Genomic DNA, 23,695 nt, shown 5'->3' with positions numbered 1-23,695 from the left:
CTTTTCACACAGAATCACGGATCTCTTCTGCATCCCAATCTTCCAGCATTACACCTGACAGCTTGGTACCTCTCTGCTAACATCAGCTGACCGTCATCTTTCTCAGCCTGTCAGACTAATCTTGGAAGCATCTAGAAAACTGTCTACGCAGCAGTGCTACCAGCAAAAATGGACACAGGTTTTCACCTGGGGTGCTCTTCAACATCATGAGCCCAAATCTGTATCTTCAGTTTTGGACTATCTTCTTCATTTATCCAATTCAGGTCTCAAAACCATTTTGATTACAGTTCATCTCAGTGCTATAAATGCTTTTCACAGACCAGTTGATGGTAAACCTCTCACTGCTCATCCTCTTGTGTCCAGATTCATGAAAGGACTTTTCAATGTCAAACCACCTCTCAAGCCACCTTCAGTGGTTTGGGATCTTAAAGTGGTCCTTGCTAAACTGATGAAGCTTCCTTTCGAACCAATGTCTATGATTCATTTTAAGTATCTTACATGGAAAGTGGTTTTTCTCATCTCCCTTACTTCAGCTCGACGAGTCAGTGAGCTTCAAGCACTGGTGGCAGATCCCCCTTTCACAGTATTTCACCATAACAAAGTGGTGCTTCGCACCCATCCCAAGTTTCTTCCAAAGATCATCACGGAATTCCACCTTAATCTATTATACTTCCAGTATTCTTTCCTAAGCCTCATACTCACCCTGGGGAAATGGCTCTTCACACTCTGGAATGCAAACGAGCATTGGCTTACTATTACAGAGAACTCAACCACATAGAACATCTTAATTTTTTGTCTCCTTAGATCCTAACAAGTTGAGATGTCCAGTATCCAAGAGAATGGTTTCCACATGGTTGACCTCTTCTATCTCCTTTTGTTATTCTCAGGCTGGGCTACAACAGTCCACAAAGTCAGAGCTATGGCAGCTTTCCTTTGCTTGACTCCTATTTGATGAAATCTGTAAAGCTGCTACTTGGACCTCAGTTCATACATTCACATCACACTACTGTCAGGAATCTTATTCCAGATGGGATGGTCACTTCGGCCAAGCAGTATTGCAAAATTTATTTTCCTAATGGCCAACTCTCCCTCCATCCCATCATAGTAAACTAGGGAGTCCCACATGTGAGAATATGCTGCCTGCTTGTCCTGGGATAGAAACATAGAAAAAAGCAGCAGAAAAGGGCTATAGCCCACCAAGTCTGCCCATTCCAAGTATCCCCTCCCCTGAATTTACTCCCTTAAAGATCCCACGTGAGTATCCCATTTTCTCTTAAAATCCGTCACGCTGCTGGCCTTTATCACCTGGAGTGGGAGTCTGTTACTAACCTAATAGGTGTTATCCAGGGACAGCAGGCAGATATTCTCACAACCCACCTACATCCTCTGGTTGGCTTCTTAGCTCTGTTACCAAATTGAGGAACCGTGAAGGGCGTTGGGTGGTGCAGGCAGTTCATAAACTTTCTCAAGTTCTTAAAGTGATGATACACTTTTAAAGTAGTCCATACCAGGGCTCCGTGGATAATGTCACCCTACATGTGAAAAAAATCTGCCTTCTGTCCCTAGATAACACCTGTTACGGTAAGTAACTGTGCTTTCCGTGCATAAAAGGCACAAAAATTGATTGGAGGATACAAGACAAGGGAGTGATGAAGAAGTGCTATGGAAACTGGTGTTTTTCTGATGCTGATGCTTGTCCAATAAAAGCCTCTAATTTTTTTTCATCAGATTTTCAGTGTTGATTGTTTAAATCCTAAAATCAGAAATCTTAACAAAATATTTTTTTAAGCATTTGAGCTTAGTTGCTATGCAGGAAAAAGGGGACAAAAACGGGAATATTAAATTTCTGTAATAAGAGTGAGGCATTCCAGAAATTCTCAAAATGACTATAGTAAATGTAATGGAAAAGAACATGTTTTAATATATTTGTTATTAATGTCTTTGAATTCCAGGGTAGATATAGCACACCTATGCCTTTACAACTTAAGTGTTATTCATAAAAAGAAATATTTTGATTCTGAACTTGAACTTATCACATATATTAATGAAAACTGGGATAGACTGCATCCAGGAGAGGTAGGTACTTAAAAACACATTTCTTGGTTTTATTCATATCATCATATACACAATACTTAATAGTATTTTAGAATCTAAGTAATGATAACTATTAATGACTGTAAGATATGATAGTAATTAATATTATCTAAAGTTTAAATAACAGAATTCTAATAATAAACCAGCAGTTTCTCAGGTTCTCAGCCCACTGCATTAGCCTAATGGTTAATGCAGTGGGCTGGAAACCTGGGAAACTGAGCACAATTCCCACTTCATCTCCTTGTAACTCTAAGTAAGTCACTTAACCCTCTAGTGCCCTAGATATATAACTTAGATTGTGAGCCCTCTAGGGACAGAGAAAGTACCTGCATATAATAAATATAAACTGTTTTGGTTGAACCACAAAAAGGCAACATATCAAATCCATGACCATTTATTGTTATGACCCTCATATCAAACCAGAGAATTAAGATCCTTTTAAGAAAATGGGTATTTAGAGGACCTAAGATTGTAAAATGCTGTAATTTAAAAACATTTATACTTTGTTTTTTTTTTTAACTATTTACTCTCCCCCCCCTATTTTTTTTTTTTTTTTACAAAACAGTGGAAGCAGTTTATAGCATGGTAGTATTTAAATAAACATTTCCCATTTGAGCTTTATTCTCTTTTCTCTGTCTAAACACTTGTTGCAGTGCAATAGCAATTGTATGCTGAACCTTAGGGTTACTCTTGCCATTCTTGCGAACATACTGCAGAAAGATGTCAGTCACAGCTTTTGAAATCTCCTCCTCCCAGGAATCTGTTGTCCCCTTCAGTTTCTTTTTCTGCAAATGAGTATGAAAGGTGTTGTCTGATTTGCTCAGTTTATTTCTTTTTTTATTTTGCGATAGTTTTTCATTTTTTTTGCTCTAATCGTTGCCTTTTTTGTGAAATCAGAGATCCCTTTGATAAGGGTCTACTCTGCCTGTATGGAAAGGAGCAAATTTTAAATCTGCAACTAGCAGGTGTATCCTTCGGGGATCTGTTTCAGCCAGCCTGCTGAAGATTAGTGGGTCTCAGAGTCCATTCCCTTGGTGTTTGCTCGCCACTTTGACTTGCAATGTTCTATGCAATCACTGTGGTGCTTTAATTCCAAGACATACTATTTGGAGGCTTAAGGCTTGCCCCATCTGTCTTCAACTTGCCAGTATTAAGGAGGAGCTCTGCAAACTTAAACAGGAATTGAATACAATTAAAGCAGCTTCCATCACTCCACAAAATCATACCAACTTACCACCTCTACCTCAAAGAATAAAACAGCCCAGGAATAAATGGGTCACAGTAGGCTCAGGAAGACTGCGACATGTAACACAGAAACATCCACCTTCACTAATATTACCTCTACAGAATTCCTTCGCTCCACTAGTGCACTGCGATACTCAGGAAAACAGAAGGGAGGTGGGACTGGAACCAATGAAGGAAACTCAAGAGAACAAGAGCACCCTAAGTACAAATAAAAAAGCCAAAAACAGAAAACTATTACTGTTGGGGGATTCCATCATCAGAGGCATTAACCTTGGAACACAGGGCGAGGAGTCCAAAATAGTGAAATGTCTTCCAGGATCCTCAGCTACCAGGAGTTCCAGGCAAATACTGACTATAGTTAAGGAAGAAACTAAGGATTTTAACACTGATGTTGTTATCCATCTGGGAACAAATGACCTGGCCAACAACTCCACACTTGCAGCACAGAAAGCTTTTCGGGAGCTTGGTGAAGGCGTGAAACCTTTTGTAAAGACTTTAGCTTTTTCTGAAATACTGCCTGCATATGGAAAAGGAGAGCAAAGAGTGAAAAACACAGAGGACTTTAATAGATGGCTCAGAGCCTGGTGTCATCAAGAAGGCTTCAGGTACATAGGAGGATGGGGAAATACATGGAAGGACAAGAAGCTATATTGCACTGATGGGCTACATATTACTACAGCAGGAAAAAGAAACCTTGCAGAGAAATTTAGACAATATTTTTCCAGGCATTTAAACTAGAAGGTGGGGGTGGTGTATGTACGAAGGACAATTATAAAGACCACCCCCGGCAAAAGAAAAGATGTGATAGTAGTAAAGGCTGCAACATAAGCAATATCAGCAACTCATTTCTTAGTATTGCAACGGAAAGTGAAACGACACAAAAATCCATACGAAGAAGGAGATTATCGCTGAAAAATAGCTGGAAAGCGATGACCACAAATGCTCGCAGTCTAAGCAACAAAGTTCATGATCTGCAAGCCCTGATATTAGAGGCAGATCTAGATATTGTTGCTATCACAGAGACATGGTTCAGTGAATCACATGGATGGGATGCAAACATACCGGGATATAATCTTTTTAGGAAGGACAGAGATGGTCATAAAGGTGGAGGAGTAGCTCTCTATGTAAAGATCAATATCCAAGCGACCGAAATGCAAGGGACCTGGGGAGAGGAAGAAGCGATATGGATTGCTCTGAAAAGAGAAGATGGAACTTCTATCTACGTGGGTGTAGTCTACAGACCTCCGACTCAATCGCAGCAAATTGATAAGGATCTGATTGTGGATATCCAAAAGTTTGGAAGGAAAGAGGAGGTTCTGCTGTTGGGAGATTTCAACCTGCCGGATGCGGACTGGAATGTTCCGTCTGCGGAATCGGAAAGAAGTAGGGAGATTGTGGATGCCTTTCAAGAGGCTCTGCTCAGACAAATGGTGACGGAACCCACAAGGGAAAAAGCGATATTGGATCTGGTCCTCACAAATGGAGAGAGTATCTCTAATGTTCGAGTGGGTGCTCACCTGGGTAGTAGCGATCATCAAACGGTTTGGTTTGATATAACGGCTAAAGTGGAGAGCGGCCGCACGATACTTAAAGTCCTAGATTTCAAACGTACGGACTTTAATGCAATGGGAAAGTACCTGAAGAAAGAGCTGTTAGGATGGGAGGACATAAGAGAAGTGGAAAGACAGTGGTCTAAGCTGAAAGGAGCGATAAAAATGGCTATGGACCTTTATGTGAAGAAAATCAATAAAAACAAAAGAAAAAGGAAGCCGATATGGTTCTCCAACCTAGTGGCTGAGAAAATAAAGGCGAAAGAGTTGGCGTTCATGAAATATAAAAAAACCCAAGAAGAGGAGAGCAGAAAGGACTACAGGGTGAAACTGAAAGAAGCCAAGAGAGAGATACGTTTGGCGAAGGCACAGGCGGAAGAACAAATGGCTAAAAATGTAAAAAAGGGAGATAAAAATTTTTTCAGATATATTAGTGAAAGGAGGAAGATAAAAAATGGAATTGCTAGGCTAAAAGATGCTGGGAACAAATATGTGGAGAGTGATGAGGAGAAAGCAAATGTGCTAAACAAATACTTCTGTTCTGTGTTCACAGAAGAAAATCCTGGAGAAGGACCGAGATTGTCCGGCAAAGTTACACGAGAAAATGGAGTAGATTCTGCGCCGTTCACGGAGGAGGGTGTTTATGAGCAACTTGAAAAACTGAAGGTGGACAAAGCGATGGGACCAGACGGGATCCATCCCAGGATACTAAGGGAACTCAGAGAGGTTCTGGCGAGTCCTATTAAAGACTTGTTCAACAAATCTCTGGAGACGGGAGTGATTCCTGGGGATTGGAGGAGAGCGGATGTGGTCCCTATTCATAAAAGTGGTCACAGGGATGAAGCAGGAAACTACAGGCCGGTGAGCCTCACTTCAGTTGTTGGAAAAATAATGGAAGTGTTGCTGAAAGAAAGGATAGTGTATTTCCTTGAATCTAATGGGTTACAGGATCCGAGGCAACATGGCTTTACAAAAGGTAAATCGTGCCAAACGAACCTGATTGAATTTTTTGATTGGGTGACCAGAGAGCTGGATCGAGGACATATGCTAGATGTAATTTATTTGGATTTCAGCAAAGCCTTTGATACAGTTCCTCATAGGAGGCTGTTGAACAAACTTGAAGGGCTAAAGTTAGGACCCAAAGTGGTGAACTGGGTCAGAAACTGGCTGTCGGACAGACGCCAGAGGGTGGTGGTTAATGGAAGTCGCTCGAAGGAAGGAAAGGTGACTAGTGGAGTCCCTCAGGGTTCGGTGCTGGGGCCAATCCTGTTCAATATGTATGTAAGTGACATTGCTGAAGGGTTAGAAGGAAAAGTGTGCCTTTTTGCAGATGATACCAAGATTTGTAACAGAGTAGACACCGAAGAGGGAGTGGAAAATATGAAAAAGGATCTGCAAAAGTTAGAGGAATGGTCTAATGCCTGGCAACTAAAATTCAATGCAAAGAAATGCAGAGTAATGCATTTGGGGATTAATAATAGGAAGGAACCGTATATGCTGGGAGGAGAGAAGCTGATATGCACGGACGGGGAGAGGGACCTCGGGGTGATAGTGTCCGAAGATCTAAAGGCGAAAAAACAGTGTGACAAGGCAGTGGCTGCTGCCAGAAGGATTCTGGGCTGTATAAAGAGAGGCGTAGTCAGTAGAAGAAAGAAGGTGTTGATGCCCCTGTACAGGTCATTGGTGAGGCCCCACTTGGAGTATTGTGTTCAGTTTTGGAGACCGTATCTGGCGAAAGACGTAAGAAGACTTGAGGCGGTCCAGAGGAGGGCGACGAAAATGATAGGAGGCTTGCACCAGAAGACATATGAGGAGAGACTGGAAGCCCTGAATATGTATACCCTAGAGGAAAGGAGAGACAGGGGAGATATGATTCAGACGTTCAAATACTTAAAGGGTATTAACGTAGAACAAAATCTTTTCCAGAGAAAGGAAAATGGTAAAACCAGAGGACATAATTTGAGGTTGAGGGGTGGTAGATTCAGGGGCAATGTTAGGAAATTCTACTTTACGGAGAGGGTGGTGGATGCCTGGAATGCGCTCCCGGGAGAGGTGGTGGAGAGTAAAACTGTGACTGAGTTCAAAGAAGCGTGGGATGAACACAGAAGATTTAGAATCAGAAAATAATATTAAAGATTGAACTAGGCCAGTTACTGGGCAGACTTGTATGGTCTGTGTCTGTGTATGGCCGTTTGGAGGAGGGTGGGCAGGGGAGGGCTTCAATGGCTGGGAGGGTGTAGATGGGCTGGAGTAAGTCTTAACAGAGATTTCGGCAGTTGGAACCCAAGCACAGTACCGGGTAAAGCTTTGGATTCTCGCCCAGAAATAGCTAAGAAGGAAAAAAAAAAAAAAAAAAAAATTTTTAAATTGAATCAGGTTGGGCAGACTGGATGGACCATTCGGGTCTTTATCTGCCGTCATCTACTATGTTACTATGTTACTATGTCAGGGGCTGAAGCTCAAGCTGTGGTCCTTTGGGGCACTCACAGTGCATTTGTCTACCCCCCTCCCCATTTTTATGAGAAATCTGGGGAGTTAAGGATTGGTCCATGGAGGTCCGACTAGCAGCCCAAAGATTCCAGTGAAATGGCTGAGTTACTGGAAGCAGAGGGCCTTTCCTAGAACAGCTAGGAGTAGCTGTAGCAAACAGCAACACGATTTCTCCAACACATGGTCTGTGAGTAAGGCTGTGATAGCCTGTGGGAAAAATGAGGGTGGGTGGGGGTGTCTTCAAAAGCTGTTTTTAACTGTTTCTACAGCTAGGGCCTTGGTCCCCTTCCCCTAAAATCCTGGGGTTTTTTTTTAAGGCTTTTGGTCAGCCCTGAGGTGATTTTAAGCTGTTTTTTAGCACTAAAATTCACCAGCAGCGGCCATCTTGGAAGTATGCCTACAAATAGACGAATGTCTCTGGATCCAGATGTATCCGGACTCGTTCACACAGGAGCCAATTGCTCTAGAAGACCCAGGTCGCTTCAGTCTTATGGCATGACTCTTGAGCGTGCGGTGCTGACCAAGAATGTATATTCAGAAGTGGTCATCACCACCCTACTGAAGGCCAAGAAATCATCCACTCTTTCTGCATATGCCAAGGCATGGGATACTTTTCAGTGCTGGTGCAGTAAGGAGAATCTGGAATCCAACAAAGCCCCCCCAGTATTTTCAGTAGTAGCCTTCCTTCAAGAGGGCCTGGACAAGGGATTAGCAATGGTGTCCCTTAAGGTACAGATGACAGGCCTGGCTTGCTTTAGAGGCCAAGAGTAGCGAGTCTTCCTGGCTGCTCACCCAGACATTTATTAGATTCTTCAAAGGAGCCCTGAGGCTCAGGCCGCCGATCTGAGATCCCTTCCCTTTCTTGAATCTCAACATCATGTTAGAGGGTCTTCAGAGGGCCCCATATGAGCCTTTGGAGGAAGCTTCTCTCATGGATCTTATGATCAAAGCGGTGTTCTAGTTGCAATTACCTCAGCCAGTAGAGTCTCAGAATTGCAAGCTTTGTTGTACAGGGAACGATTTCTGAGAATCACAGAAATGGGAGTGACCTTGCTTTACAGTACCTTCTTTTATGCCAAAGGTTGTTTCAGCATTTCACATCAACCAGGAAGTCAGGCTACCAGCCTTTCAACCTACGTGATCTAAGAAGAAAGACTAGGCTTTGAAGCTGTTGGACATCTGCAGTTCTCTTGTGTTTTCTGAAAGTGACTAATGAGTTTTGTCTATCAGACCACCTCTTTGTTCTTATCAGAGTTAACCCGAGGCAGACCAGTCTCCAAGGCTACCATTTCCTAGTAGATATGGACAGCGATCTCCTCCACCTACGTTGTCTGTGGCAGACAGCCAATGATGTCATTGAAAGTACATTCAACCAAAGGAGTAGCCTCCTCTTGGGCGGAATTGAGGGTGATACCTCCGGAGGAGATATGTAGATCTGCGACATGGTCTTCCCTATGCACTTTCACTAAATTCTTTAGGATAGCACATGAGGATTCCAATTTTGAATCCTCAGTACTAAAGCAGGATTCTCTCTCCCACCCGGAATTTCAGGGACTGCTTAGGTATGTCTCTAAGGTTCAACATACCATTCCTATTGTACTGAAAAAAGAGATTAGGTTCTTACCTTGATAATATCTTTTCCAGTAGATAGGAATGGTATGCTGAACCCCCATGCCCGATAATTTCTGATGTGCCTGTTTCTGCCTTATGCTTCATGGAACTTGTGGTAGCTAAGACTTCTCTGCCAGTTGGGCTATAGGTTCAGTAAATAGAATCTCAAGAGATAATTGAGCTCCACTTATATTCAAGTTGTTGCTTTTATGTGATGTATCTTACTGTTTAACCCTTTCAAGACCATAAGGATCGTAGGCCACTTTTTGTGGTTTTGACGACATTTTTATGGTAAAAAGGGCTTGCAGATGCCAAAAAATTGATTTTTTTTGTGAAATATCATTATTTTTTTTTAAAAAAATCAAACTTCTGGCTTATGGACAGTGTGGCAAGTGAATCTTCTCGTCAATCTGGCAACGACGCTAATGAATGAATGTCGGAACCAGTTTGTTTACATAAAGGCAGTATCATATGGAATCCGTACATATCAAATTTAGAACTGTAGACTATCCCAATCAAAATTTATAGGATTTTAAAGTTATGGGACAAATATGTCCCTTGGTCCTGAAAGGGTTAATGGTAATGTTAATTCATTTATACATAACAGTTTTGTTATTGACTGTTATAATGTTATATGAGCAGATCAGTATCTTGGTTTCAGGGAGCTCCCCATGTCCCTCCTTCTCCTGTCTTATACTCTAGAGTAGAGGGTTGCATGGGAACAGAAATAAAACCCATCCCCGCCTATCCCCATAAATTTCATTTACTTCATTTAATTATGCTTCTGAATTAAAGGCTCTGGTAGAGACCCATTTACAAATAAGCATAGATACTTTATTAATTTGGAAATATTAATTGAGAAGAAAACATTCTTTGTAAATAGGTCTCTGCCAGAGCCTCTAATGTAAATATAAATACTCCAACTGATGAGGACCCTCAAGCTATGTCAGCTGAGGACTTCCTTTTAAGGTGGCTGGGGATCCCTTTTGCCCTTTGGCACCTCAATGGCTCAGGGGTACTGCCAGTGACTGCTACGCTTGGTGGAGGGAAGTTCTGGCCATCTTTGGAGGAGATCCTCAACTGGCAGTGTTTGGGGATCACCATCAGCCACATCAAGAGTAAGTAGGTACTTCAACACTGGAGAAATAAAACCAGAAATGCAATTCCTTTTCTGTTGAACACAATACAAAGACATCTGCTATAAATTTCAGTCAATAAATTCCTTTTTTTACCTTTGTTGTCTGGAGATATATTTTTCCATCGAGTTGATTCCAGTTTCCCTTTTTTTCTGCTTTCCTCTCTTCTGCAAGTTCTTCTTCAAGCTGATGCTGTCCATTGGTTCTTCCTACCATGGTCCAGCATTTCTCTCTTCCCTTCCTCCCATTGTACAGCATCCTCACTCCTTCTATCCTGCATCATTCTCCTTCTTTTTACCCTCCCCATTTCTGCACAGCATTTCTTCTTTTCTCCTCCACCTCCCATGTGCAACATGTCTCCCTCTCTCTCACTGTCTACAATCTCTCAATCTCTCTCTTGCTGCAAAGGGAGTGGGGAGAGAGAGGGGTCCAGAGTACCCACCCCCTCTACTGCCACATCCAACACTTCCCCCCTCTCATCCCCCAGACCATGTATAGCATCATTTGCCCATGCTCAACATTTCTCCTTCTATAATCCCTCTCCGGCACCATGCCACATCTCTCCCTCCACCACTAAGTCCAATATTCCTGCCTCTTGCATCCCTTTCAATCTGTCCCCTCTCCCCAAACATATCCAAAATTTCTCCCTCTCATCTTTCTGTTCCCCATGTATCTCTACCTCCCTCCTCTCCCTCCCTATGCCCAACAATTCTCCTCTTCCATTCCCCAGTTGTATCATCTCTTTCCCACACACTCATGCCTAACAATTCTCCCTTTCTATTCCCTCCCCTACCTCAGCATCTCTTTCCCTCTCTCCATCCTACGTCCCAAGTTTGCGGCCCCTTACTCTCTTCCTTCTGGGTCCAATCGCACTCCCTCCCGTGTTCCAGGTTCATGCCCCCTCCCTCCTTCCTTCCTTTCTGCCTTTGTCCCAAGTTTATGCCCCTACCATGTCCCAGTGTGATTCTTTTTCTGTCGACTCTGGAACTGCATCTGATGGACTTTGCTCTGCTGCAATTTCCTTTGATCTGGCTGCCGATGTGCCTGCTCTCTCCTTTGCGGATCCCTGCCCACTGTTGTAGCACTTCCCTGAAACTGTGCGCCAGACCCTTCAGTGGGAACAGCACTGTGGTCAACCAACCTGTGCCACTGAAAACAAAAGAAGAAGCACCCTACTGGCTGTTCTCTCCTTGCTGTCCCTCAACAAGTGCTCCTAAGTGAACCCTCCTTTGTAGGTCTGAGAGCAGTGGTTCCTGCACGCTGTATGTCGCTGATCCGGAAGACTTCCCTTTGACGTCAGCTCTGACATCAGAGGGAAAGCTTCAAGGTCAGCTGCGGGTGGCGTGCGGGGAGTGCTGCATGTGACTTTGTGCAGGGACGAGTATGGCTGGAGGGCAGGAAGACGGAGGAGCTGCTTGGACACACACTGGTGAGAGCCCTTTGAGGTGCCTCCATCCCCTCAGGATTCCTGTTGAACCCCATTCCCATGCAGCTCTCTACTCTAGAGCTCTTGCATAGAAACATGATGGCAGATAAAAACCAAATGGCCCATCCAGTCTGCCTATCCACAGTAACCATTATCTCTTCCTCTCTGAGATCCCACGTGCCTATCCAAGGCTTTCTTGAATTCAGTCTGTCTCCACCACCTCTAATGGGAGACTGTTCCACACATCTACCACCCTTTCTGTAAAAAAATATTTCCTTAGATTACTCCTGAGACTTATCACCTCTTAACTTAATCCTATGCCCTCTTATTCCAGAGCTTCCTTTCAAATGAAAGACTCAACTCATGCACATTTACATCACGTAGGTATTTAAATGTCTCAAGAACAAAAATATTAATAACAAAATATAATTCAAAAACCTAGAACAAATGTTATTCGCCAAGTGGTGGAAGTGCCCACACAAAACCATTTACTCAAAAGTGGAGAAAAAGCCTCAACCATCAATAATATGCAGACGACAACCCAATGAGTTTTTAAGCCATTCTTATCCTGTATCACAGGCAAAAAAACTCCACTCATCTCAAAATGTTATTTTCAAAAACAGGGAAACATCCCACCACTGTGCACAGGGAAAAGGAAAAACGAACAAGAGACTAAAAATCACACCTATCTTCACAGATGATACACAGCTCCATCCAGTGACATGATGTTCTTATTAAAGCACCCACAGATCTCAAGTGAAGATAAATGGCTGTACTTCCAACAAGGCTCTTGTTTCGCCAACCTGTGGCTGCATCAGGGAAAATTCCACGACAAGCTCTCGTTCATTCCTGCTCCGTCAACTGTTGGCATCAAAATGGCTCCTGAATTAAAGCTCCACGTTACATGACGTCACTTTTGCAGGAAACTAAGCAAGAAAACCAAAAATAAAAAACCAACACAAAATCCACAATTAATAGAATGCACACCATTCTATTTTCTAACTAAGGCCTTTGGGCCAAATAGTATCCAAAAAGAAGATCGATCTCTGTTCACTCTGTAGCTTCATCTTCACGTCAACCCTCCGTGACGTCACTGGTATATGCTCCAGCACAAAACATCTAAACTCCTCAAAAGAATGCTGTTTTTCCACACAATGACGAGTTAGTACATCGACTTGCCGTTTATGGGCTATGTTAGAACGATGTTCAAACAATCTGGTTTTCAAACTGTGTGCTGTGTGGCCAATATAGCACAAATCACATGGACAGATGATTGCGTAAACCACACTCACTGTTTCACACGTAGCACCACATGTCATCGTCCAGGTCTTCCTGCCAGGAATCTCCACCAATGCTCCTTCACAAATCAAAGGACATGCTGTACATTGATTGCAGCGGAAAAGACCCAACCTTCCCGCCACTCTCTCAGACCAAACATCAGAAGGGCATAAAAGGTCTTTCAGTTTGAAAACCAGATTGTTCGAACATCGTTCTAACATAGCCCATAAATGGCAAGTGGATGTACTAACTTGTCATTGTGTGGAAAAACAGCATTCTTTTGAGGAGTTTAGATGTTTTGTGCTGGAGCATATACCAGTCATAGAAATTGATCAGATTTGCCTGACAAGACCTACCTCTAATGAATCCATGCTGCCTCCAGTCCTGTAATCCACAGGATTCCAGAAACTTCACCATTCTGTTTTAAAAGCATTTCCATTAATTTGCTTACCACAGAAGTCAGACTTACCGGCCTGTAATTCCCTACTTCTTCCTTACTTCCATTTTTGTGGAGAGGGACCACATCCACTCTTCTCCAGTCCTCCGGTACTACTCCCGACTCTAGAGACTCGTTGAAAAGGTCAGTCAGTGGACCCACCAGAACTTCCCTGAGTTCCTTCAGTACCCTCGAATATACACCATATGGCCCCATCGCTTTGTCTACCTTTATTTTAGCTACTCCTCACGAACACAACCCTCTGAAAATCGATCAGGTTCTACCACTCCTCCATCCTTATTCATGTTTGTCTTCAGTGGTCCCGCTCCCAGCGCTTCAGCCATGAACCTGTACAGAACAGAAATATTTGTTAAGCAATTCATCCTTTTCTTTATCAGCTTCTAGATATTTTGCACCTTCACCTTTGAGTCTCACCATGCCACTTTTGCACTTCTTCCTATCACTAATATATCTAGGGACAGAGAAGGTACCTGAATATAACATGTAAACTATGCTTATACCACAGAAAGGAGGTATATCAAATACATTACTCCTAACCTGACTGATACTGTACCTCTCTTGACTGACACTGTACCTCATGTGGCTGATCTAGAGTACTGTAACTTATAGACAAAGATGGATAGGCACAATCAAGATAATGAGGTGTTTCTTGCAGAAAGAATGACTTGTAATAAAGCAAAATATGCATTCTTACAATGAATTTCATGCTGTCTTCCTTGACATTTAAATTTGAGATTTGTGCCAAAGAAGAAGATAGAGTAGGGGATTGAGGCAAGAAACCAAGTCCATGGTCATTGTTTGGCTAGATAGCAGAATGGTTCCATTTCAGTAAGTGTTTTAGGAACAGGATGGAATAAAAACCAAATATGAGATAATGGGAACTGTTTGTGGGTATTTAAATAATATAGTGAGAAACTGAAAGATGAAATCAGTCATAAATATGCATTTAAGATCAATTTGCATATTTAAGAGTGCAATAACATAATTTGCTATTATTTTATATAGCTAGGGGAGACACCAAAATCTGAAAGATATGAACACATTCTGGAAGCACTAAATGAAAACAAGACCATGTAAGTTTCTAATAGTATATGATACAATTTTTCATTTGTTACAATAACTTCTACACTTAAAGCTTTCCAAATTTGTTTAAACATAGCCCAAATATCAACTACTATTGGTGGCAGACAGCGGGATTTTTAAGAGCAAAGGCTTTCATTGTTGAGTTTTATGTGGTGATATTCTGGCTCATAGATTGTGAGGTGGTTAGGTATCACCCACCTTTTCAACTGTGATGTAATAACTGAATATTTTATTAGTCTTTTCCTTAATTTTTCTTCTCTACTTCCCTAGCACAACTGACTAGGGATAGGGGTTCCCTTACTGGTCAAGGGCAGGAGGGGAAGTCACTAGGACTGAACCACTCAGTGCTTTCCCTAAGCTGAACAGGTACAGTCCCTGCAGTGGCAGGGCCCAAGAAGATTCCTGTTGCCATGCACCTGAATGCTGTTAGCTCTAATGGACAGAACACTTGACTACAGGGTAGAGAATGACACAGGGAAAAAGTTTGTCCCCATCTCTGCCCCATCCTTGCGAGCTTGGCCCTGTCTCCGCAAGCTCAGTTCCCCGTCTCCGCAAACTATTTGATCCCATCCGCACAAGCCTTGAATAGTTTTATACTGAACTTATTTTATTAAAGCATAAAAAGAAACAATATTCTGTACAGTTGTCATTTTATAAATCAGAGTTCTTGCTGGCAAGGCTTTGTTTATAAATGTTTATCAAAACAACTAATATACTACTTTATCCTAAAGCAAAAAAAAAAGAAACGAAATAGAATTTTTTTTCTACTTTTGTTGCCTGGTTTCTACTTTCCTCATCTTCTTGTCATTGTATTCCTTCTATCCACTGTCTGCCTTCTCTCTGCCTGTTCCATATGGAATCTGCTCTATTTCTATGCTTCTACCAGAAACTGTGCCTCTCCCTTCCATCTCTCCCTCCACCCCCATTGGCCTGGCACCCATCTTCTTCCCTCCGTTCCCCCCATAGTCTGTCATCAGTCTTCTTCCCTTCCATCTTTTCTTCCCTCCCCCAGGTAGTTTTTAGCATCTCTCTCCACCCCTCAGATCTGGTATCTGTCTCCCTAATCCAGCATGTGCCTTTTTTCTTTATCCTCCTCCTTCCATCTAGTATTTTCTCCCCTCTGTCTCTCCTTCCCACTTCCCTTCAGCGTCTGTTCCACTAGCTCCTCTCCCCACTTTCCTTCAGCGTCTTCTCCCCTCTCTCTTCTACCCAGTTCCATGCAGCATCTGTTCCTCTCTCCCCATTTCTCTCCACTTCCTTCCAGTGTGTTCCCCTCTCTCTCTCCTACCCACTTCCATGCAGCGTCTGCTCTCCACTCTCTCCTCCCCATTTCCCTTCAGTGTCTGTTCTCTCTCTCTCCATGTCCCTTCAAAGGAGAAGTTTCAGGCTGCTGCGCACGACTTGTTGAAAGGCTCGTGCTGCTCGGAGACAAAAAAATGAAAATCGCCAACGAAGGTGAGGGGAAAGGAGGGAGGGAGATGCCAGGACTACGGCGATCGGGAGGAAGGAGATAGAGGGCTGCTGGACTACATGATCACAAGGGGTGATAAGTGAGGCAATGCGCGCAAAAAACTTAACTGCGGTTGACAAGGCCATTCACCGCTTCATGGGGTAGTGAATGGCCTTGTCCCCATACTTGTGACAACCAGGTTTTTTTCCTCCCTGTTTCGGTGGGTTACCTGTGGCTAGCTGCGGGTAACAGTCACCGTGTCATTCTCTACTACAGGGATATAGCTCTAAACACAATCAGGAAGTAGGATCTACTCAAAGAACAACAATTTATTATTTCTATAGCGCTACCAATATTATAATTTTTTACTATATATATTTGTAGAATGCTCTTTTATGAACATGTGCAGTTGTATCTCTATGAAACTGTTAATGTATCATTCTCTTAGGTTTATGTCTGGAAAAGAAATAAAGAAAAAAAAGCATTTGTTTGGCTTAAGAATTCGAGTTCCTCCAATACCACCAAATGTTGCCTTCAAAGCAGAGAAAGAGCCAGAAGGAACCACTCATGAGTTCAAAATCAAGGGCAGAAAATCGTCAAAACCATTACCTGTTATAAGGTAACAAATAAGATGTTTCAGAATTGTTATCCTGTAATTAAAATATAATAATATATGTATTCTATACTTCAATTTCACTATAAAAATTTAAAAATCCAGTTTCTCCTAATAAGTAGCCTTACAGTGGCACCAATATAATAAGCTGTGAGTTAGAACAGTGCACAGAAGCTTCAGTGGCATGTTCTAATGCTTGTGCTGAATAAAATGCTTTTTAATCCTGATGCACTGCAACAGTGACTAACTTGCAATATCTCAGTACAACAGGTTAATCGTTCCCACATTATATGCATATTGCTGCTTGCAGTCAACCTTGCAAGCAGCATTATTATACCTTTCTGGGAGCATCGAGTCACAGAACTGCAGCCCAATGCTTTCAGCACTACTTAAACATGCATGGAATAAACACAGGGATGCCTAAATAGAAGGAGGATGAAAATTTAATTTCAATAGGCACATTATTCTGAACTCTTGGGTAGTCAATCCCTTCCCACAAGATTTTGTGTAGTGTCCTGCAATTCCTCAGTTTCTCTTTACATGCAAGATGGTAGAAGCCTATCTGTTCTGATTGTGTTTATTTTTCCTTCCGATTGTGAGGCTTTTTAGTGCTACAGAGGCTCCCAGCTTTGGGACATCTCTGGCTGCAAGAAAGCTCAGATTGAGGTCAGAGGTCTGTAGCCAAGAGGCAGACTGCTTGGCAGTGCACTCACTTGACCAGCCTGCACTAACAGTTCAGGAGCTCAGGGACCTTGGGAGCAAGGCTTGCCCCAGGTTCTGTCTACAGAGGGCTTGAGCATAGGCTGAGTGGCAGGTTTGTTTTTTTTTCCAGGATCAGAGCAGACTGCGTTTCTTCCCCTGTTGCACGTGCAAGTTACGGTGGGGGTTGAGCTCTCCAACTGGTTGTTGGGTCTGAGAGGCAGTCAGAAAAAGCAAGCAGTCCAGTTTATAGGCTTGTTTGAGGCAGAAGCTCTTCTGTTTCACTTGCTTCAGTTTCAGCCCAGGCAGCTCCCAGCACAAGCATGGCACAGTGCGTACAAGGCTGATGACGTATGAGAGAAAATTGGGGGTCTTTAAAAATTATTTTTTTGAGGTTCTGGGGCTAGAGATAGTCCCTAAAATCATAATTTTCAGAAATTTTTGAGCCCTAGTGTAGCTCCCACAGGCCAATTTGTGACGCTAAAATTACTGCCGTGGTGGCCATCTTGGATTTCCCTATTTTAAAATAAAAGCCTCTATCTGCCTCAAAACACATTGATTTGGCTTAAAATTAGATGGGATGGACTCATCAGGCCAGGATACCTTAGATTCATGCCAGATTTGCACTGGAATGCAGGCTGAGAACCATCCATGTCCCACATGCTGTGCAACATGTGAAGGAGAGAGGGTGGGAACCTTGGGTTTAGCCTCCTCTAGTTCTCCTGGAGGTGTGGAATCCCAGATGGTTCAAATTCCAGGTCAAAAGTCCTGGTTAGAACCAGGAAAGAGCAAAACTGCATCTATGATTAAGTGCAGCCATGCACCTGCTGCAAAACCTCCACAAAGAGACACAGGAGCAACTGCAAGGGACTTCAGGGAGTCCTGGGCATGGTTTTGCTCCATAACTATCAATATACTGTATGAAGCATAGTTGTTTAACAGCAGCCACATGGAACTCTCAGGGTTTGTGGCGATGCTGGCGTGAGGGGTCTCTCTCCCTCAACAGTGCCATACACAAGAGATGGTTCAGTCAGAGGAAGACTGGGATGATATGGATTCAGTTTCCATAGCTTTACTTTTCCAGTCTGAGTTCTCAGTAGCAGAGGATTCTGCATCACGTCGGGAAGAGCCAGATCCTGAATGGGTGGATCATGGAGGGGACCTGACTGTGCACAGGCTGTTTAAGCCCTCAGTGCTTTTGGAGATAATTACGGAGTCTCCAAGAATTAAATATAGAGACTCCACAGACCTCAACTATGCAGTGTTTACTTATGAGCAGCATTAAGACTCAGGCCACATGCTTTCCTTCACATCAGGATATTACTAAAATGTTAACAGACTATGGGAGGTCCTGGAGGGGCCCCCTTGGGCTGCCAGGTCCATGATGAAACTTTATCCAATGGATGCTGAATTTAACCAGTGATTTATCCCACCAAAGGTGGCTACCCTGGTGGCACAGGTAACCAAGCGTACCTCTCTCCCCAGTGAAGGTGGAATGATGTTGAAAAATACCAATGACGACAACCTGGATTTTGTTCTCAAGAAACAATTTGAGGCTCAGGGATTAAAGGCAGCGGCATCTTAGAAAACATGTGCTTGCCACTCCAAGTTGCACCATGATACAGAAGCAGATGCCGGAAGGGTTCATTGGTTTCTCATGTCAGGAGTAAATTATGTGGCTGATGCTCTATATGATATTTTCAGGGTATTGAGCAAGGTTTCTGCTTATGCCATTTTCACCCGAAGAATGCTATGGATCAGACAGTGGACAGGGAGACTCATCTTCTAAGGTGATGCTGAACAAGTTACCCTTTAAAGGACAACTGTTCTTTGGGAGCGGTCTGGATGACCTCATGGCCATTGTACAGGATCACAAACCAAAGTCTTTACCATACAGCAAATCGAGAATCCCTAGGGGTCAAATCGAGGTAATTTTTGCAATTCTAGGTGTTTTTGTCAGTATTCGGAAGGGCAGAGATCATTTCAGTACACAAGACAGATGTTTGAGGTGCTAGGCGCCCACAATCAGGATTCCGTCCCACTCCTCCCTAGAAACAGTTATGACACCAAGGCAAAAGCCAGACCTCCAAGGATCAGTGGGAAGTTTATAGGCCAGATGGGTACTGGAGATTATTCAGGAGGGGTAGAAACTCGAGTTCTGTCATCCCCTCCCATACCTTTTTGTGCACTCTTCAGCAGGTAGACCAGAAAAGGGTCAGAGTTTGAGCACTGCTGTAATCTCATCACATCCACTCTTCTCAATGCTTTTTTGAAGGATTTGAACATTAGACATTTTGTGATGGCTTTCAAGCTCAAATGCAGTGAGATAAAGGAGTCATTCCTGCAGGTTTCAGCATCTTCAGTTTCATGGTGTGCCATAGTGCAAAGACTCAGCATGCACCCTTTATAATGCATGTACAATCCCACTCTATTCCTGGACAAATGAGTCATGTATTCCATCTTGCGAGGACTCTTGTAGGAAACCTCATTTACATATTTGTGATTCTCCCCTCTTACTTCAGCACTGCCCTTTGTCTTCCAGTTGTCTTCCCTACAAGCGAGACAGTAGGATCTAGTCTCTTTTTTTAGTGTTTATTTTTTTTCTTTACCTTCAGTATTTTTGTGGCTTTGTGTTTTCATGCTACAGAGGTTCCATGCACAGACATCTCTGGCTGCGGGAGATTGCCGACTTTACTGGCAATGTCTGCTTCCAGGGGGTTGGCTGCTTTGCAATGCACCCACCTGAACAGCCTGCCTTCACAGATTGGGGCTCAGGGATTGTTCCCTTGAGAGCGTTACTCACCCCAGGTTTGTCTGCTAGTGGGTTTGAGTGCAGGCTGAGTGGTTCCATGGCGGTGTATCCAGGATCAGGCGGTGTTCTCCACCCGTTAGTGTGCATGAGTTCTAGGAGGGGTGGAGGCCTCCGATCAGTACATTGGGTCTGAGAGGCAGTCAGAAGATACCAGCGCTCCACATTCCAGATTTCTTGAGGCAGAGGATCTCCCTGTAAGATGTTCAGCATCTTTCCTGCAGCTCCCAGCACACAACATGACACAGTGAATAATAGGCTGACAGCCTGGAGATCAATTTTGGGAGTCTCCAGTTTTGGGTTTTCAATAGTTGGGAGTTAGCCCTATGTTCCCGCACCCCCAAAATCTTAAAATTGCTTAATTGTTTAATGTAATAATTGTATAGTTATTAGTGCGTTTTATGCAGTATTTATGAAAAGCAATAAAGATTTAAACACATTAAAATTGGCATGTTTTGTGGTGTAGACTGTTGATAAAGCTTCACTGGCTCCCAGTTCACTTTAGGATCCAGTTTAAATGCGCATGCATAATCTTCAAGCTTCTCTATGGAATATTTGATCCTTTTGTTCCCTTATGTTGGAATACCCTTAGACTTTGCCATTTGAGAAACACACAAAGATATGTTAGCCTTCCCTTCCTTTAAGGGAATTAAATCTGCTGGGAAGCTCAGTCGATCTTTTATTTTCAAGTTTGTAGAGATCTAGAATGAACTTCCTGACTCCATTAGGCTTATAGGCCAGCTGCAATTATTTCGTAAATTCCTGAAAACTTTGTTGTTCTCGCAATTTTTAAATGGTTTAACGACAGTCTCAACAAAATGATAATATTATACAGTGGTACCTCGGTTTACGAGTGCACCAGTTTGCGAGTGTTTTGCAAGACGAGCAAAACATTTGCAAACTTGGTGCCTCATAAACCAAGCTTGCCTCGCTGTACGAGCGCCCCCCCCCCCGGCGATCCAGCATCCCCCTCCGAGCAGTCAATGACATCCTTTAACCGACTTGGCACCAGTGCCGGTGCCCGAAGATCCTCCCTCTTCTGGCGCGGCCTGGGCTGGGCGGTGCATCGGAGATCCTCCCTCTTCTGGCCTGGGCTGGACTGGCTTTGAGCATTTGCGCATGCTCAAAGCCAGCCCAGCCCAGAAGAAGGAGGATTTCCGACGCACCGCCCAGCCCAGGCCGCGCCAGAAGAGGGAGGATCTTCGGGCACCGGCACTGGTGCCAAGTCAGGTAAAGGATGTCATTGACTGCTCGGGGGGGAGAAGTAGGATCGCGGTGGAGGGAAGGCAACACGAGTGGAGGGGGGGGTGCCAGATCCCGGGGGGGGGGGGTTGGAACAGCGTCGGATTCCTCAAGGGGGGGGAGAATGGAGCAGCGCCGGTAGCCTCGGGGGGTGGGGGGGGGTGGGGAGGAGGTGGAACCAATAAAAGCAGTTTCCCTTACTTCCTATGGGGAAACTTGCTTTGATATACGAGCAATTTGGTTTACGAGCATGCTTCTGGAACAAATTATGCTCGTAAACCAAGGTTCCACTGTAGTTATTTTTCTTATGCTTTTCTTATGTCCTCTAGTTTTTAATTAGTTCTTCCTTCTCTTATGTTTTCTACTATGTACTCTAGTCTTAATTATATGTGAACTGAGTCGAGCTCCACTGGGAGATGACCCAGTATATAAACCAAAGATTAGATTAGATCTGTCTCGGTGGGAACACAATCTATCTAATGCAGTGTTTTTCAACCGCTGTTCCGCGGCACACTAGTGTGCCGCGAGATGTTGCCTGGTGTGCCGTACGGTCAGGGCCGCCATCAGGGCAGTACCACCAGTCTAGGGAGGGGGCGGTCCGCCCCACGTGGACAGGAGAGAGCTGGACGGGGGACCCGCGGAGTTCAATACAACTCAAACCGCGAGGCTCGTCTTCTGTTCCTGCCTGCCCTGCAGCTAACATATAGCCGATCGCAAGCGTTCCCCGATGTCAGCGCTGACGTCGGAGGGAGGGCTTAAGCAAAGCCTGCCCTCCGACGTCAGCGCTGACGTCGGAGAATACTTCCGTTCGGCTATTTGTGTGCGGCAGGGCAGACAGGAAGCAGAAGACAAACCTCGCGGCTTGAGCTTCGTTTTGCTGAGAAAGTTGCAAAGATGGGCTGGTAGGCAAACACGGAACACAAAAGGGGGGAGGGAGTGCGTTTTGGACACAAGGCATGAACTTGGGAGGGAGGAAGGGAGGGAAAGAGATGCTGAGGTGGGGGAGGGAATGGGTTTTTGGACACAGAAGGCATGGACTTGGGAGAGAGGAAGGGAGGGAAAGAGATGCTGAGGTGGGGGAGGGAATGCGTTTTTGGACACAGAAGAAATGGACTTGGGAGAGAGGAAGGGAGGGAAAGAGATGCTGAGGTGGGGGAGGGAATGGGTTTTTGGACACAGAAGGCATGGACTTGGGAGAGAGGAAGGGAGGGAAAGAGATGCTGAGGTGGGGGAGGGAATGCGTTTTTGGACACAGAAGAAATGGACTTGGGAGAGAGGAAGGGAGGGAAAGAGATGCTGAGGTGGGGGAGGGAATGGGTTTTTGGACACAGAAGGCATGGACTTGGGAGAGAGGAAGGGAGGGAAAGAGATGCTGAGGTGGGGGAGGGAATGCGTTTTTGGACACAGAAGAAATGGACTTGGGAGAGAGGAAGGGAGGGAGAGAGGAAGGGAGGGAAAGAGATGCTGAGGTGGGGGAGAGAATGCGTTTTTGGACACAGAAGAAATGGACTTGGGAGAGAGGAAGGGAGGGAAAGAGATGCTGAGGTGGGGGAGGGAATGAGTGTTTGGACACGGAAGGCATGGACTTTGGAGAGAGGAAGGGAGGGAAAGAGATGGTTGTGTACACGGGGAATAGAAGAAAGGAGAATTTTTGGTCATAGGGAGGGAGTGAGGTACAGATAGTGGCATACCAGGGTGGGGGGGGGGGCAGTCTGCCCCACCCCGGGTTTACGTCCCAAGGGGGTGCACAGCTGGTCACCCTCCAGTGTTGTCCCTAGGCCGGCAAACTGCGGCTCTTTAGCCACTTGAGTGCCACCGCCGCCAACGGTGTTGTTGGCGGTGGCAGCATTATAAAATACTTTCTTTGTGTTTATTTGATTCCTATTCAAGAGAATTACTTTATATATAGTCAATATAGGCACAGAGTTAAATTTTTTAACATTTTCTAATGGTGGTGTGCCTCGTGATTTTTTTCATGAAACAAGTGTGCCTTTGCCCAAAAAAGGTTGAAAAACACTGATCTAATGTACCTGGGGCTATGGAGGACTGAGTGACTTGCCCAGGGTCACAAATTCATTTTTCATACTGTCCGTACCGTCTCCGTGGATGATGTCACCCATATATGAGAATATCTGCCTGCTGTCTCTGGATAACACCTATTATGGTAAGTAATTGTGCTTTTCTGTGCAGTGAAGCAATAGATGATTAGACGGAAACTGGTCACATTCTACTTTAAAAGTACTGTTTTGTAACAACGTAAAACATGTGCACTCTGTCGCGGTTTTTATGCGGGTTGTTGTATTCACACAATCTCCTCAACCAATATCCAGACTCCTGAAGCAAGCCCTTTCAACCGAAACATGATCGTGCTGAGTCCCAATATATAATAAAGAAATTGAGCACCCCAGGTTACCTTCGCTGCTGTTTTTGCTTTCCTACTTTGGGAAGGTGGTATCTCCTGTTTCTTTGTGATCATATTAAATTCCCTTTGCTCTGTTTTCTCCCTTTGTGG

General features: G+C 44.0%; 1 protein-coding gene across 4 annotated transcripts in view; it reads left to right on the top strand.

The window, feature by feature from the left end:
* MTF2 (metal response element binding transcription factor 2) overlaps positions 1–23,695 on the top strand; it is a 126,069-nt gene that overhangs the window by 86,928 nt on the left and 15,446 nt on the right. For all 4 annotated transcript variants that reach the window (XM_033916832.1, XM_033916833.1, XM_033916834.1 and 1 more), the window contains 3 exons: positions 1,953–2,076; positions 14,293–14,360; positions 16,269–16,439. In XM_033916832.1, coding sequence (XP_033772723.1) covers positions 1,953–2,076; positions 14,293–14,360; positions 16,269–16,439 — 363 coding nt within the window. The remainder of the gene's footprint in view (positions 1–1,952; positions 2,077–14,292; positions 14,361–16,268; positions 16,440–23,695) is intronic.

This window comes from Geotrypetes seraphini, chromosome 12, assembly GCF_902459505.1.
Source record: "Geotrypetes seraphini chromosome 12, aGeoSer1.1, whole genome shotgun sequence".
NCBI classification, from domain to species: domain Eukaryota; kingdom Metazoa; phylum Chordata; class Amphibia; order Gymnophiona; family Dermophiidae; genus Geotrypetes; species Geotrypetes seraphini.
Note: the sequence above shows the minus strand (reverse complement) of the source record. Positions and strands in the feature narration are given on the sequence as shown.